The sequence below is a fragment of the Mycteria americana genome, chromosome 3, assembly GCF_035582795.1.
Source record: "Mycteria americana isolate JAX WOST 10 ecotype Jacksonville Zoo and Gardens chromosome 3, USCA_MyAme_1.0, whole genome shotgun sequence".
Classification (NCBI taxonomy): domain Eukaryota; kingdom Metazoa; phylum Chordata; class Aves; order Ciconiiformes; family Ciconiidae; genus Mycteria; species Mycteria americana.
In genome coordinates this window covers 17841194-17857771 of record NC_134367.1, presented here as the reverse complement: position 1 = coordinate 17857771, position 16578 = coordinate 17841194, and the positions used below count along the sequence as shown (strand labels likewise).

Genomic DNA, 16578 nt, shown 5'->3' with positions numbered 1-16578 from the left:
TGGACAGGATTTAAACTTGAATTTTATGTTGTGTTGGTGAAAGCTTTGCCTAGTGATAAAACGTGTGAAAGATATTTGAGAGAGATGCAATTTATTTTCTTCAGCACAGCAGTGAGAAAGTTCATATGGTTGGGAGTGCAGTTAATTAACTAAATTATCCAGGAAAATTGAAACTAAATTCTGTTTTTAGTATTCTGCCTGGGGAAGTGATTTTGCTTGTTTCTTCAGCAATGTCGGAACATATGACGGGTTGAAACTGTTTTAAGCTTCTTTAATAATTTAACATAGGAAGAAGAAATAGTTTCATTTTAGATCGTGCTGAATATATGTGATGCTGGTCACCAGCAAAAGAGGGAAGATGTGTTTTTGTGGACAAGGGGACAGAATAGGTTGTATAGATGGGGGTGGGAGCAACTGGCAAGTAATTTATTAATTACAGAAATAAAGTTAACTAGTATAATAGTGTTATAATTACAGAAGGTTTCCAGGGCACAGGTTTACCAGAGGACAATCCAGTATTTCACATTTAATTTTTCTCTTTTGTTTTAGGCTCTGGATGTTGACCGAACCGTTCTCTATAAAATGAAGAAGTCTGTCAAAGCCATAAACATATCTGGTCTGGGTAAGTACATAATAATTCCTGGTAGCTTGTATTGGTGAAATTGGAGGATTTAAACAGTCAGTTGTCTTACTGAATCAGAAAGAGTTGTAGGGGTGACTCTGAGAAGAAAAAAATGTACATTTTAAGTAGCAGTCTTGAAATAGCTGCTTGATCATGAGCTTGGTAAGGATGATATTTTGTGAGGTAGCTGAATCTGTCTAGCTGGCATACTGCTACCAAGTGGGGAAGCCGTGCTCTCCTCTTTCCACCAGGTCTGGGCTGCCTGCTCCTTCTGCCACCCCTGATGCTTGGCAGATCCCTAGATGAGATTTTTAGCTCATATAAAGCTGCATATGCAGTGAAATCAACTGAACTGGGATTAGATGAGCACCTGAAATGGTAAGGAATGTGTATTATTGAGAGCTGAGGGCATGGGAGGGGTGAAATTACTCTCTTTGGCAGCAAAAAGAAGCTACATTGACTCTACTGCTTTGTGAAACCTCACCCTTCCTGGTGGCTTCGTTATGTATGTTGAGAACTTCATGACAAGAGAGAGCTGATGAGCTACAATTTTTTATTGTCATGGTACACAAAGTCAGATACTTCTCTTACAACACTGATAAAAATACAAAGAACTATTGCTTCATGCGTTTTTATGTGTGTGCCAATCTCATGGAGTTTTGTGTGTTTATCTTCTTTGAAAATATAACTAAAGCTTTTGTTTTTGTGGATCAGCAGTATTTTGTGAGTAAGAAACAGCATTTGTCTTTGTGGATAAGAAACAGCATTTTGTTGGCTTTTGTTCTCACTTTGCAGTTCATAGCAATTAGAGCTAACAAAACCTATATTATATGCCAAATAGATAGGCCTGGCTACCTTGGAGAGCCACCAATATGTGACAGAACTTGTGGGCATGTTGGTGTTCGGATATAAGGTTATAACAAGAACTGCTATTGTGGTATAATTCTTATCAGCTAATTGAAAGGAAGTTCCTTCTTGCCTAACGTAATGAAGCTGTTATCTTTGGATTGTGGAGGGTCCAGTTTAAGATTCATCTGGAGCTGTGTCATCTGTTTCATGTTTATTTGGCACCCTTTCTTCTGTTTTTTGGGTTTTGTTTTGTTTTGGGTTTTTTTTTTTTTGAGTGCTTGACTATGCCTCATAATCAGTGTACTTGTTAGAACATTGTAGCAAATCACTACAGTTCTTGCATAAAATCAGTACCTTGCCTAGTTTTTAAATTCATGCTGCCTAATCTTGACAATAAAGGTTTGGAGGCATTTCTCTTCCACCAGCAGAAATATCACTAACCCAGCCATTTGCCAGCCCTTGGGGTTTCTTTTGACAAAACAAAAACTGTGGCCTTGCACTCATAAGAACACAGTTACTGGATTTTTAATATAGGTTCCCTGAGTATTAAGTATGCATGTTTTGGCTTTCTTTTTTAATGTGTGAATTTAGAAACTGTTATGGAGGATTGGATAGTGACTCCAATTTGTACATAATTTAGTTTCTCACTTAAAAAAAGCCTCTAAACCCTCAAACAAACCTGGCTCAGATTTCTTTTTTTGATAGCTTCCAAACCTTTTGTTTGTAGAGAAACTTCTAAAATCCATCAGGAAGAAACCATAAGGCAGGGAGAGTATTTTGGAGGGTTCCATGAAAAAATAGCATTTTGTTTTCTTCAGAAGCACTTGCGGAGTACCAGCTCAGCTAATTGTATTGCTGCAATAACTACCATCAGCATTCTGGGGAATGTCTCAGAACTGCTGTTGAGCTGCTGGTTTGTTGGCTTTGTTTCATCTGATACATAGATCCAGAAGAACGGTTCCTAGGATGCTGGGGAATACAAAACTCATGGGGATGCTGTATGGAATAGAAAGCTCTTGTTTCCTAAGGTAAAAAGTCATGGTTCAGCTGCTGATTGCACATCTAACTACAGCAATTAATGGTGGCAGCCTTTTCACCTTATTTTCATGCAGTGGCAGCCTTCTCTTTTTGCTGTTTGAATTGTGCCCTGACCTCCACCCTCACCTGGGTTCAAATATGCTAAGCTGGATGCAGAATGCAGAAAGCAATATGGAAATAATTAACCTTACCGGGTAGCTGTGTGAACTAGAGGAGTTGTGACCTGCCACATCCTGTTTTTTGCTGTCTGTGCCAGTTTGTTCAAAGCTTATTCAGGTGTGTGTACGTCACACAATAGTATTAGTTGAACACCTTTACTTCATCCTACAGCTCAAGTTGCAAAAAGTTTGGTAGGTGCTCAGCCCCTGCTGTTGATGCTGAGGAAAAATAAGTACAGTTCAGTGCTAGGACTTAGTTTTTAAACTGAATGGCTATATGCAAACTATCTTTTACAGGCTGCAAGTTCAAGCGCCCAAGGTAGAAACTTGTAGAATTAATGCCATTTGTGTAACTTCAGTTCTGCATGTAAATTATGACAGTCTTTAATTACACGGTATTATACCACTACTCCACAGGGTTTTCGTTTCATATGCTGGAAATTAAAGAAAATTTGTAGCTACTTGAGAAATAAAGTTCTTGAATGGCTGTCCAAATAGGAATGTGAACAGACAGGCTTGTTAAGTTGGAATGTGCTAGGTTTATTGAACAGGTTGTAGAACTAATTCATAGAAATTTGGAGAAAGGACATTGCATCAAGAATCCTCTGGATTTTAAATGTGTTGATGTATACAAATGGGCTTGAAATTAAACTGGATCATTGCTTGTTTGAACAGATTAATCTTCTCTAAATAATCTTAAGGGTTTATGCTGGTCTCATGTAATGACCAAGAAAGGGTCTTTGTTCTTATTAATGCATAATTTGTTTTCTAGGATGTGGGGTTTTTTTTCCTGACTACTTTGAAGTGTTAGAAATTGGCCACAGCTAGAATAAGAAATAGGCAGCATTAACTTTCTCAGGTGCCAACTTGGTGTGCATTGTCCATGTGCTCAAGCTTGACATGGACACTAAGCTTGGGTTCAGAAAGACTTCTGGTTTTATTCCACAGATCAAATTGACAGGGACTTTTTATGCCTGTCTACACAAGCAAGTAATCTGTTGTCCTAGGAGTGAATCAATAGGTCAAAATAGTTAAGACTTACGCCCCTCAGATTTCCTTTATATTTTAATCAGGGGAACTTGCTTTAGGCCTAGATTTCATCTCATTCCCTGGGCTGAATAACCCCCAAACACGTGCAGCTCAAAGCTTTCTGATGGGCAGAAGCATTAGGTGTGTGCTGGATGACTTGCACTGGTGCAGCCCACACAGTGATTCAGAACTGCTGTCTCTGCTAATCACTGGATCACTTCTGGGGCAGAGCTTCTGATTTCATTGTCTCAGAAAGGAGTCTAGTTGTCATGAACCAAAACTGCTTTGAGAATTGAACTGGCCTGTGGTAAATGCAGACTGCTAGGATTTGCTTCAGATTGCCACTGCTGCTCTGAATCAGAAAGCTAATAGAGATAATGGGTTTTGTCCTCATCTGTAGTGTAGTTTGTAGTCCCATTTCCTAAGATGACCTGAGAGTCTTGTTCGATACTGCCTTCTATTGTGGAGATCCAGGACTCTGCCAACACACTTGATCTCCTCTGTGGCTTTGTTCAGCACACAGTTAAACTTAACAGCACACAGTTAAAATTAGGAAGCATTAATAAAAGACTCTAAAAGCTCATTATAGGAGATGAGAATTGTTATGTGATCTCTGGTATGGTGCAGAAATATTGTGGGTCTTTCTAGAGTGGATACCTGTCAGATGACACATTGTCCTTTGTACAGCATGTGGGTAGATACACATAAACCAGAATTAATGAGATACGTCATACTTCTGGCATATCAGTGCTAAAATATAAATAATAAATGTTTATTGTATCAAGTAAACATTTTTAGCAAGAAATCTTCTGAACAGTGTTGGTTTTTTAAAAAAAAAAAACCCTCAATTGTAATTTCCATAACCTTTTGTCTACTGATGATATCTTCATGTTTTGCTCTTTTGAAGCTCACGTGGAAAATGAAGAACAGTATACACAAGCACTGGAGAAATTCGGAGGCAACTGTGTTTGCAGGGATGACCCAGATTTGGGAACAGCGTTTTTAAAATTTTCTGTGTTTACAAAGGAATTAACTGCACTCTTCAAAAATTTGGTAAGACTTACTTAAGAAAAACATGTTGAAATTTTAAGGCCACTACAAAGGCTGTATTTCTGAATTATAACAGCTCTTCATGTTGAAGACAATTTGTGTTTTAGCAACCACTGTTCTTAAAAAATTCTCAGCTTAGGAAAATGTCTCATGCCCTAGCCTTTCCCCTTGCAAAACTCGAAACAACAACAACAACAACAACAACAAAAAAACAACAAACAAAAAACCCCCAAAACCAAAAAACAAACCACCACAAAACCGAAACAAATCCAACAAAAAAATCCTCTTCCAACACTTCTCATGTCTAAAAGCTTCCCACAATAAAGTAGTTATAACATCTATTATAAAATGCATATACCAGATTGCTTTAAAATTGTGAAACCAGCAAAACCCAACTTGGTTTACTCTGTGTTCATGTGACTTTTACTTTACTTTTTCACACTTCCCATTTGTATTTATAAAGGGAGATTTTAGTGTCCCTGGACACGGGAGTCTCTTGCTTTTCAGGGAAGAGAGTCAGGAAAACAAAATCAAACATAATGCTATAACGACAGTAGTGTCCACCAGGGACCAGTCCTGCAACTGAAGCCAGTAAGGCTTAAAAGCACTCTTCAGTGAGCCAAATAGGATGGAGCCAAACGGAAGAACGGGAGTTTTAATTATGAATGGAGAATTTTCAGCCTCAATTTCACATTAATCAGAGGGCACAAAAAGAGCAGATTCTGACTACACCGTACTAGCTAGAGCTTTCCCATGTCTGAGTAAGTCCCAATTTACTTGAAACTACAGAACTCTTAAACCAGGGGCTAGGAAGGGGAGATGACCCACATTCCTACAAGCATTTAAAAGTCTGTCCCTGCTGAAATCAATGGGATGGAGACACATCAAATGCTTTTGTGAGTCTAGACCAAATGTCTGTAGGTTGCAGCCAGCTGGTCATAATCAGTTCTTTGGGGACTGTTTCCAGCTGATGGGATTTAGGGCAGTCCCATTCACTCCCTGATGCTGTGATCTCTTTTTACCCAATTGTGATACTGATGAGAGAGAATCTAGCCCCAAATGTATTTATCAACAGTGAAATGTATTTCGTACATTTGAAATGTCATATTGATTTGAATATCTCTGGATGTACAAATATTATCTGAGATTATGTATCAGAAGATGCATCCTTATTGAGTGTGAGTCAGTCAGTTATCTTGAGTCTCCTGTAGAGAGGTAGACTGCTCATATGGGAGCGGAAATAGAACGTGTCTTCTGACTGATACCTTCTGTTGACTAAAAAACCCTCTCTATCGTATATTAATTGCAATATGGTGACTTCATTAGGTAAATGGATCTGGGAAATGTGATGTTTAGGTGATTTTAAAAAGCAATCAACTAAAAGCTGCATCCTCTCCCCAGAAAAACCTTTTACTGTATTATATTTCAAGAAGGCTTTTAAAAGCAAAAAAATGTTGCCGTTTTGCCAAAAATCTCAGCAATTTGTTCTCTTAAAAACAGTAATTACTATCTTTGCAAAATGTTCCTGACAAGACTAACTTTTCTTCCACAAACTGGAAAGGAAAATAAAAACAAAATAAATATCTATAAGAAGTGGGATGCATGTTTTTATTACCTTTTCTTATTCACGTAAGCGTTTTGTGTCTTCTCCAAGGAATATTTCTAAATCTTTTTGCTGTGTACTGCTTTTTCACTAGCAACTATGTATTTTTGCTTCAGTTTTTATGTATAAGAAGAGGATATGTCATGAGACAGTAGCTAAGTCTTTAGTTTTTCTCTGTTTGTGATTCTGATTTGCTCTATTTTTGAAGCAAATAATAATTTTGTATGACATGAATGGGTTTTTTTTGTTTTGTTTTGTTTTTTAACATTGCAATACCATAGGCACCTTCTCTCTTCTTTAATACTGTCTGGTGAAGGACAGGTCTCTGTAAGGTTCTGCTCTTTCCTAATCTCCCTCATATTGTTGAGGTTTGAAGTTTTTTGTTTTCTCCTGATGAGTAAGGGAAAACTGAAGAAATAGAGGAACCTAATTAATGGTCCTTGAATTGGGTGTCTCTCTAGGAAAATAGTTTCCTCCGGGAAGAAATACATATGAAGAAAAGATGTAAACTTCATTATTGCTTGAAAATAACCATATTTATAAACAAGAATTCTAGAATTATAAAAGAATTATAAAACAAAATTATAATTTTATGTAACTTTGCCTATTAGAAGTTAATACCACTAGAATAAACTGTTGGTAACTGGTCACTTTAAAAATCTGTTCATAAGTTTACTGATGGAACTGTAGTTTTCTAAGAGGTTACAAGGGTATTGACTAGTGTAAAAAGTCCTATATAGTAGTTGGAAATAATTTGGGGTGCTATTTTTTTTAATAGTCATAGCCATATGTGAAACAAGTCCCATGCATTCTCACAGCGTGGTGAAGTATCCAACTCTGAATGCTTTAGGCATGTTGGCAGTAAAAACATCCCTCTCCTCTGGTGTTTCCTTGTAGCACCCAACATATTTTGGTTGTAAATAGTTTCATCAAAAATGTAGCCAGAGCTGTACAACCTGCTGCTGTTAAAAAAACATTCTGAAAGGTTCTCTTTTTAAATAGACCTATCGTTAGAATTTCATAGGGCACTGAATTTCCACAGAAGATTTTAGCTGAAATGAGTGGGGAATGTGCAAGGAAGTGAGAGGACATGTTCAGACTGGAACAGATGCCAAAGCTATTAACACTGGCAAAGCTTTAGGGCTACTGTCAAGTTTTGCTTTGTCATATATTTTGCTTTTGTTTCTAGAAGCTGATGTGTTCTGTCAGCTCTTGGCCTGGGTAACATTTAGAGCTGTAGCTCTAAAGTACTTCTGCAAAAAGGTTTTCCTTAAACTTGTCTTTAGTAAGGCAAAGGAAAGCCATTATAAAGTTGTTCTACTTTAACAGGGGTTTTAGGTTCTTGTTTTCTCTAACATTTTTAAAGGTTTCCCAAAAGACCTTGATGTTTTCATGGACTTATCAAGGCATCAGTGTTTTAAAATATTTCATTAACAGCTGAAGTTTTATTTCTTGGAATCCAATTATTCAACTGTAAACTATTCAAGTTAAAGTTCAGGTCTTGGGTTTTTTATATGTGTTTTGCTACGCTTCTTTTATGTGTGCACTTTTAAATAGTGCATAAAACTAAAAAAACACACTTTGAAGAAGTTTGGTTCTTCACATTTGAAGTGATTTATAAAACACATCTTTAAGAGAAGAAATAAATTGACGTTTACTGTATATCAGGTCCTTGTAAGTACTCACTTTAGCTTTTCTAACACATTGTTTGCGTTGTTTGGATCAGTTTATGATATACTGTACCATTTTTTTTTCTCTTGCCATAGCTCCAATATCAAGCTACAAATTTTTCTTCAACTTCTGGATTAGAAATGTTTTTAAGAAGATTGAGCAATCAGTATGTCTTTTTTGGTAGTGAACTATCAGAAAATACTAGAGGTGTTTTCAGAGGTAACACGGTATTTTGTGGCAGGTACAGTATTGCTTCTTGATGGTAACCTTGGTGCTAATTCCTGACTGAATGGTAGCACCCACAGTTCCCAGGTAGGTTAGGTCTGTATGGCGCTTGCTTGTAGTGTTAATTACTCTGTCTTCCTAATAAATTTAGTGCCAAGTTTTAAAGGTATGGGTCTTAATATGAAAAATGTTAGGACAAGGAAAGGCTCTTTGCAACGTGTTTGCACTTTAAATATTTTTTCCTTTAAATCCTATTCTTAGATTGCTACACCAAGAAGAAATAAAATCTGTAGTTGCCTGTCATCTTTGTCAGCAGTCCTTGAAAAGGGATTTGATCTGTGAAGATGAAGTAGCTATTTAACAAATTCTATTTTCTGTATTTGTTGTTCTTCTACATACACTTATCCTTTCTTTTTCATTTATTTAAACTTAAAGCTAATGAAACATGCTGGATTGAGATGACTGGAATCTGATATTTCCACTCTGTGAAAAGTAGCTGGGAGGAAGAGATTCCATGTGAGAAGTTTTTCTATTAATAATTCTTAGATTTTTAGCTAGGAGAAATGGAAGGACAGTGATAATATTTTTCTGACCATATGCTCCTGTTTTACTTCCTTTTTTAAATGTAAGAAGAAAGGAGATTTGCTTAAATGTAAAAGGTAACAAATAACAAAACTGAAGGAAATATCTTTTCTGTATTATATAATGAACTTAAGAAATTTATGCCCAGAATTTTCTTTCCAGGCTAATAGTTCAGACTAAGGTTTTAAAAAAAGTATTTGGTGCCTGAACCTTCACAAGCATATATTTTGTTGACAAGGACTCATCTTAGTTAAGTGCGTAAAAAAAGCTACAGATACACTTATTTGAGGTTGGAGTATTATACGTGAAGCTTAATGATTTAAGTTGTGTTGTTTCTGGTTTTCACTGGTACACTTGAGGAAAGATTGGCTTAATGGTGAGAGGGAAAAAATAAAAGTACTGTTTGATTTACGCTTGTAAAGATATAAACCAAGATGTAATAATTACTCCTTAGTGGCATGGGTTCAGCTCTACCTGGAATCTTATCTTTATTTCTTTGCCAAAAAGATATTGATCCAGCTGGAAGAAATTCAGAGGACAGTAACAAAAAATGATCAGGGCCTGAATAGGTTGATTAATGAAGAAAGCTTAGAAGAATTGGAAATATATGGCTTGCCTCACAGGTAACTGTGATTGTGGAAGAGGAAAATAATAAATTGCATATAAATGGGATCTCACTGTGAAAATATTAGATGAAGTGTCTCAGAGAAAGCGATAGAAGCTTACCACTTAGGTGTTTTAACCTAGCTTAGAAAATGTGCAATTGGGAATTCTTCTCCACTGGCAAGGAAGATGGACTGGAATAACCTCAAGTCTCTTTTTTCCTTTGCTTTTAAAATTCTTTACTTTATGCTTTTAAGAATACTTTAAAAATGTATTTCCTGTCATTTTGTGCTTGCACTTCCTAATAGAGAAGCTCCCAGCCTGTAGTTCGTGTACTGGTGGTGGTAGAGGGGCTGTTTCCAAGTACTATGTGGTAGCAACACTCGATATCTTGCACGAAGGCATTTTTCTAGGCAGCTGATCCAGCAGCTCCATGTGCGCACTTAGTGGTGTTCAGCTCCTGCTTCACTGGAGTCACTTTTCTTACGGCATGCCTGGGCGGTGGATGATGTCCCACCTCAGCCAGCAGCCTGGTGGGATGCAGTTTGTGCTATGGGACACACCACTGTGCTGCAGGTAGGGCGGAGGTGAGGACAGCAGAAAGGCAGTGTTGTGTCCTTGTGTGCGAGAGGGAGGCATGGTGCAAAGATGAATGTTTGTGCTACAAGTCTTTATGTTACATGATTTTCTGAAGTCTTGGGGTTAGATGATAAAAGCTTAAAGTTCAGACAAACAAACTGAACCTCATCTATAGTGGATGTTCTGATTTCCACCTTCTCCTTGCTGTGTTGATTGGCCTCGTCCTACTAAAGCTCACATCACGGGGAAAATTCTTGGAAAGTATTAAATCCAATAGTACTTGCCATAAAAGAATGAAAATAACTTAAACAATGATTTGTCAGCAGGCGGTGCTACCATCACTTGCACACACCCAAGTTCATTAGTGGTTGAGAAGCCCACGGACAAGTACATGAACCGCATCTAGAATTTAGTAATGGCAATAGGAGTCATATGATACACTGTTCGACTGCCTGAATTTTAGTTTAAATTGAAAATGTTTTAAGGTCCGCTCTGTTTTTCTGCATGTTAAGAAAAGTATTTAACTTCTGAAGTAGTGAAAAGGCTGGTTTGTTTTTGTTTTTAATTTTTTTGGCTTGGATTTAGAAAACAAAACCTATTGAAGTACTGCAGGCACCAGTATCCAAAGCTGTTCTGGAAAAGACTCATTGAAGTAATCAGGAGGGCTGGCAAACGAAGAACTTCAGTGTTTAGCCATAGGCTCTTAAACTACTTGAAAATCTTTCCCCTTCGCAGATGTTGGCTTGCCTGTTGCCTCTACCATCACTTCTGGCAGCTACATGTTTGTTTATTTTTACGTTCTCCCTCCTGCCATTTCTTCTTCTCCTCTTCTGAGCCTTCTCCAACTTAGGAAGTTTTAATTTATTACTGTGTCTCTGTCATCTTATTGGAAGCTGTCAGAGGAAAACTGCGAGTCTGCCAAAGCAGCAGTGTTGGAAGTGGAAACCAGGTCAACTATTTTTTTTTTCTTTCTTTTTTTTTTAAAACACATGGAACTTGCTAGTGTTCCTCTGACACAGGATGACTTGAATTTCTGTGAAGCTTTCCTGCACCTTCGTGCATGTTTCTTTTTAAAGAGTATTTTAAAACACAAAATAGTCAAAATGTAGAGGCAGCTGTATACATTTTAGCTCCCTGTATACACACAGAGTAGGAGCTGCAACATATTAATGCTTCTCTGCATGCCAAAAATGGGTCTGTATTTTTAGATAGTTCAGCTTAAGCTTCTCAAGAAAGAGAGGGAAAACATGTAAGATCTTTCTTCTGTATATCACTTGCTGATTTATAAATATGAGCAAGTATGATTCATCTAACTAGGTTAATAATGACAAGTTCATGCATTATGTATGTTTACATTTGTTGCAAATAAAATAGGAGCATAGGGAATACAATAGACTGATAGTAATATACAGGTGATAGCACACAGAAGGAATTAATTTGAACAGGCAAACATTCTCCAAACTTTTAAAAAGAATGTTGGGGTTTTTCTCCTGTTCTTTTTTTAATGTTACTTTGGACTTCAGGCGCCATGGCTTGAAATTCTAGGAAACATCCAGAACTGTTTTGGGTCTGGGTAATACTTCAGGGTCTGACATTTTTTCTTTTCTGACTTAAGGAAAAAACAGTTGTCTTGAGTCTGCTGTTGAGAAATGCTTTATTCTTGCTTTGTGCCTATTTATCTGGATTTGAAGAATAATTAAACGGAGGCTATGAAAGTATTGATCGTTAGGTTAGACATTTGACTGCATCATACTAATAAAATAGAATAGCAAAGTAGAAAACTTTGCATAGGATGATATCTTAGATGACACCTCTTCTGCTTCTCCACCTGGATAGACATTCTGGATCTGTGTGTCCATAGGTGTATGTGTTCCATCTGTCGTCTTCTAGAAGATTTTATTTTTTTACCTAAGTTTTGTGTGATTTAAACCTTTTCCTTATCTCCTATATCTACAACATATAATTTTATTAACTTTGAGCATGGTTATGTTGATATGCAGATATTGTAGTTCTGCTGAGAACTTACGAGGTGGATTGTTTCCAGGACTGCCAGCTAACCATGTGTAGATGTTGCTCATTCAATTTTTGTAGGAATTATTGAAAAAAAAAAAACAAACCCACAGAGAGCTGAAATTTAACTTGTTGATTCTATAAGGGCTGTGGTTGAGTCCTGCAGCTTTTTGGGGAGGAGGAAAAGTAGGGTGGAGGAGGGGAAATGTGATTTGTGGTAAGAGTTTAAAAGACCAGATTTTCTATATTTCTTCAACCTTCCCATGCAGAGCCAACCTTTAAAATTGATGCATGTTCACTTTCTCTTTGATTGCTGGCTGAATTTCAAGCAAATAGAGTAAGGTAGTATCTTTCAAGAGGAAGGGTGGGGGTTTGGGAGCTTTGTTTGTTTTAACAGCAGCTGTTGAGTACCACTGGGGATGGGACCTCTGAGTCTGTTCTAGTGAGGCTACCAAGTAACTATAAGGTGATAATGTTTCGTATTTTTCCATTCTGGGGAGGCTGAAGCATCACAATTGGAAATATTTTTTTCTTGAAGTTCCTGTTAGTGTCCTTTCTTCTCTGGATGGGTTACGTTAAAAGGGACTTTGATGTTCCTGACATTGTTCCTGAAGAAACAGAAGCATTTGTTGCTACACAATGCAAAGTTCTTTCTGTACTTTGAACGTTTGAACTTCATCTTCATATATGCATTTCAGTGCTTCTTGGAAAAAATCACATTTTAAAAGAACAGCTAACAATACCATCAAAAAAAGAAACCTATCCAAAGGCAACCTTCACCAAACTGCTGCAAAAGTTATTCTGATTTTTTTTTTTCTGTCATTCAGTTCTGAAATACTCTGGTTTTTACTCTTCAGTGCAATCCATTTGAATTGTTACAGTTTAAACTCTGTGCCTAGACATCATGGCCCATACTTTGAACATTTTCCCTGAATCATGAAGGATTGGACGTGAAGTCTTTCTTTTTCTGGTGTGTGCTGCTTACTGTCTTATTCCTAGTGTCTGTCTTCATTCTTTTTCCTTATCAAAACATAATCATACAGATACTTATCTAAAACCACGGTTATTTTACTGTTGTCTTAATCTGAAATTATTTTTTTCTTCCTGAATTACGTGTTTACTCTTCAATTACTTGCATACTCAAGACCTCATAAAATCCTTATTTCAAAATTTGTGTGAGATAAATAAGGCAGATGTATTGCTTTTTAAAAATACATGGAAAATATTTGAATAGTGGCTTTTTTACAGGCCAGCATTCTTTGTCTTTATAACTTCTATCGGAGTAAGATGCCATGTATTGTGAGAAAGGCAGATATGTTTTATGGAATAGGTATGAAGAGACTGGAAAATAAACAAGATTAATTTAAAATATACTGATGAACTTAAAATATGTGCTGAAAAATTGTATGATTGTTTTCATATAATTTAAACAGTGAAATAAGGCAATGTAAAAATTAGTGGTCTTATTTTGCAGTCACTTTGGATGAGATATTTAGCATCAGCAGCAATTCTGTAGGTTTCCTGCTGGCTTGGGTTATAGTGTTTCCAGAGTAAGTTTAACTCATGTTGCCTTCATCTTTGATTACTGGCTATACTGATAAACATCTTCGTAAAGCAGGGTTAGGAAAATAATATATAAGATTTCCATGTGAAACGTTCTGAAATGTGTGAATTGAGACAGTGTATGTTCTGCGTTAAAATATATTAAATGTTTTGATGTAATTTTCTTGTTATAGATTCAGAATATGAACAACATAATCACTTTTCCATTGGACAGTTTACTGAAGGGAGATCTGAAAGGAGTAAAAGGGGTATGATTATCTTCTTATTTATATATAAAATTATTGTTGGTGTACAATAAATACATTTAGCTAGTGTATTAATCTTATTTGATGGAAGGCATGGGATATTAAAGTAACGTATTAGCTTAATAAACAAGAGGGGGTTTTTTTGTGAATTGAGTCATCCCTTCTGTTTGTGGTTTCACATACAGCATGCTCTTGACTATGTATACAAAACAACATTTGAGAAGCTTTAAAAGCAGCCCTGAGATATAGAAGATAAGCAGAGAAAGAGGTGTAAGAATTTAGATGTTTACTTAGTTGAGGAGGGGGTAGTATTTTATTTAAAAGGATTATTATTAATGTATTTATTTAGCTTTCTAAACATACCTGGAACTATATGGATTATTAAGGAAGACGTATTAGACTGCATGAGCATAGGATTTTTCTTAACAAAGCTGAAATTTATTTGTACCCTGAGGATATTTCCTATTTGAAATAATAACAACTTAGGACTCAAATGATGATATGTTTATAATAAATTTCAAAGCCTATAGCCAACAAACTTATTTGACTTATGCTTCGTTTACTACTGAGCAAACAGGAAGCAACTGGCAGCTATTGTTCTAGGACATCGAAGGAAGAAGAAAAATGTACACAGACTAAAAATGGTCTCTGTAAATTACTGGAGGATAAACAGATTATTTAGTAAAATAGGCTTATTATCTTTGTGTTGCTTGCTTACCACATTTCACTCCTTTTGTTCTTCTCTTTTTCTATGTCAGAATAAATACATTTATTACAATACAGTGTTGCCCCATGTTCCTGACTTGAGAAAATAATCAAATGCTGCTTTAATTAATTTCATAATTGTCGAAATAACTAGCTGACATGTAAGAATTATTTCCTAATCTGTAGTTGCAAAGTTTTTCCAGCATCTGACAGTTTTAACTATTTTTTTTGTAGTTGGCCGATCTCTTGAACTCCAGCAGAATTTCAACTGCTGCATTTTTAGACATCAGGAAAATAATTTTACAACTTGTTAAGATCAGTTTTTCCAAATTGGCTTATTTAGAGGGAAAAAATAAAAGAATTTGGAACATAAATAATTCAAAATTCTCACAGAATTAGTTATGTCGAGCTGTATGGCCTATACTGCTCCCATTAAGTCAATGGGAAATTGATTTCTTTAACTTTAGTGGGATGAATCAAGTCCTTAGCCAAGGCTATACCACAGCCTCAGGACAGGCGGTTCTTTCCAGTGGAGCCAGAGATGGAATGATGAGAAAATAACTGATTTGATTAATTGCATAGTGTGCTCTTGGGATGACATGTGGTTATACCTTTTAAGGAGTAAAATGGAGCTGTAAAAAGCATTCTAGAGATGCTTTTAAAACCATAAGTGTATTAATTCTGTGTACAAGATTGTTTTCCTATGTGCAAGATTGCTTTTACACAATCCTTAGCTGAGCTATTCAAGAAAGAGTGGAGTCCCTTATTCTAGTACGCACTGCAAATGGCCAAGGTGTGTCTTCATTGTTAGAGCCACAGTATTTTTCATGTAAATAACTAACTGTATTTTTTTCTTTTTTCTTGACAGGACCTGAAAAAACCCTTTGATAAAGCATGGAAGGACTATGAAACAAAAGTGTATGTATCTTTTAAACTTCTATTTAAAAAGGAAGTATAACTGAAATCTGTAAAGGTCATTATTTAACATTAAGGTCCCAGCCAGAAGTCCTAGGTGGGAAGCTGAGTTTTTTTTTCTTAAAACCTGGAGCTGTGTGAAAATACAAGTGCATGGACACAAGCATTTCAAATTCTGTAATATACAACTTATTTCATGAGTAAATTGTCATGTGTTTGTGTGCCGTGACAGTTAGTGTCTATGGTAGATCTCTTCGTTTAATGAAGTTCCAAGTAATGAGTATAATCTCTCAGTGCATGTTCTTCCGCTGCATATTCTTCCACTTCAACTGAGAAAGTTTTGCTTTAATTGGGAAAGAAATTTTTTAAATTTTTGATAGTATCCATATTATACCCTGTAATCTACTACATGTGAAAGTCCACTTCCTTTTCTGCCTTCCTCTACTTTTGGAGGACACTACTATATAAAATGAAAAGTTAGCCACCCTGTGTTTTCATCCTTAGCTACCAAAAGCACAGCAACATAATTGTACTTGATGTCCTTTTAAGCATTTGTTGTTGGCGGGTTTTTTTTCTTCTTCTCATCAGTGACTAATTCGCTATAATTAGCAAGTTTCTTTAGTTGAGGAGCACAGAAGAAATTACATATTTTATGACTGAGTGCTTTGAAATATCTTAACAAAAAATATCAAGAGTATGCAAGTCAAGATTTAGTTCTGGATTTGTTAGCCTAAAACCTTTGTAATGACTCTGTAATGTCTCTGGCTCTAGCACATCTCACGAGACTGTACCCAGTGCTGACGTCTCTAGGAGGACCTTATTTGATGCTGAGCCTTTGGCACTTACCAATGAGGTGATAGGGCTGGTGGGGGTGTTTGCTGCTACCATTTCAAAACGGCACGTGATTCCAGAGTAACCCAGTACCAGGAACCTTAGTAAACCACACTTACTTATTGTAGTTTGTTTAAAGATATGGATGTTTCTGCATTTAATGCCAAGGTTGGATGCTGTCGTACTAGAAGTGGATGAACACCTATCTGAATCTTGTCAACTGTCTCTCATGTTGTGTGTCTAGCCCAGCTTAGCATAAGCCATTGTTTGAAGGTACCTGATGCACAGTATAAACAGCTA

The 16578-nt window shown here is 36.4% G+C and overlaps 1 protein-coding gene across 7 annotated transcripts in view; it reads left to right on the top strand.

The window, feature by feature from the left end:
• Positions 1-16578, top strand: part of ASAP2 (ArfGAP with SH3 domain, ankyrin repeat and PH domain 2) — a 92748-nt gene that overhangs the window by 24201 nt on the left and 51969 nt on the right. For 6 of the 7 annotated variants that reach the window (XM_075497975.1, XM_075497976.1, XM_075497974.1 and 3 more), the window contains 4 exons: positions 550-622; positions 4604-4749; positions 13756-13830; positions 15401-15450. In XM_075497975.1, coding sequence (XP_075354090.1) covers positions 550-622; positions 4604-4749; positions 13756-13830; positions 15401-15450 — 344 coding nt within the window. Of the gene's footprint in view, positions 1-549; positions 623-4603; positions 4750-8585; positions 8762-13755; positions 13831-15400; positions 15451-16578 lie in introns of those variants that run through there. The other variant, XM_075497980.1, reaches the window with a different exon arrangement.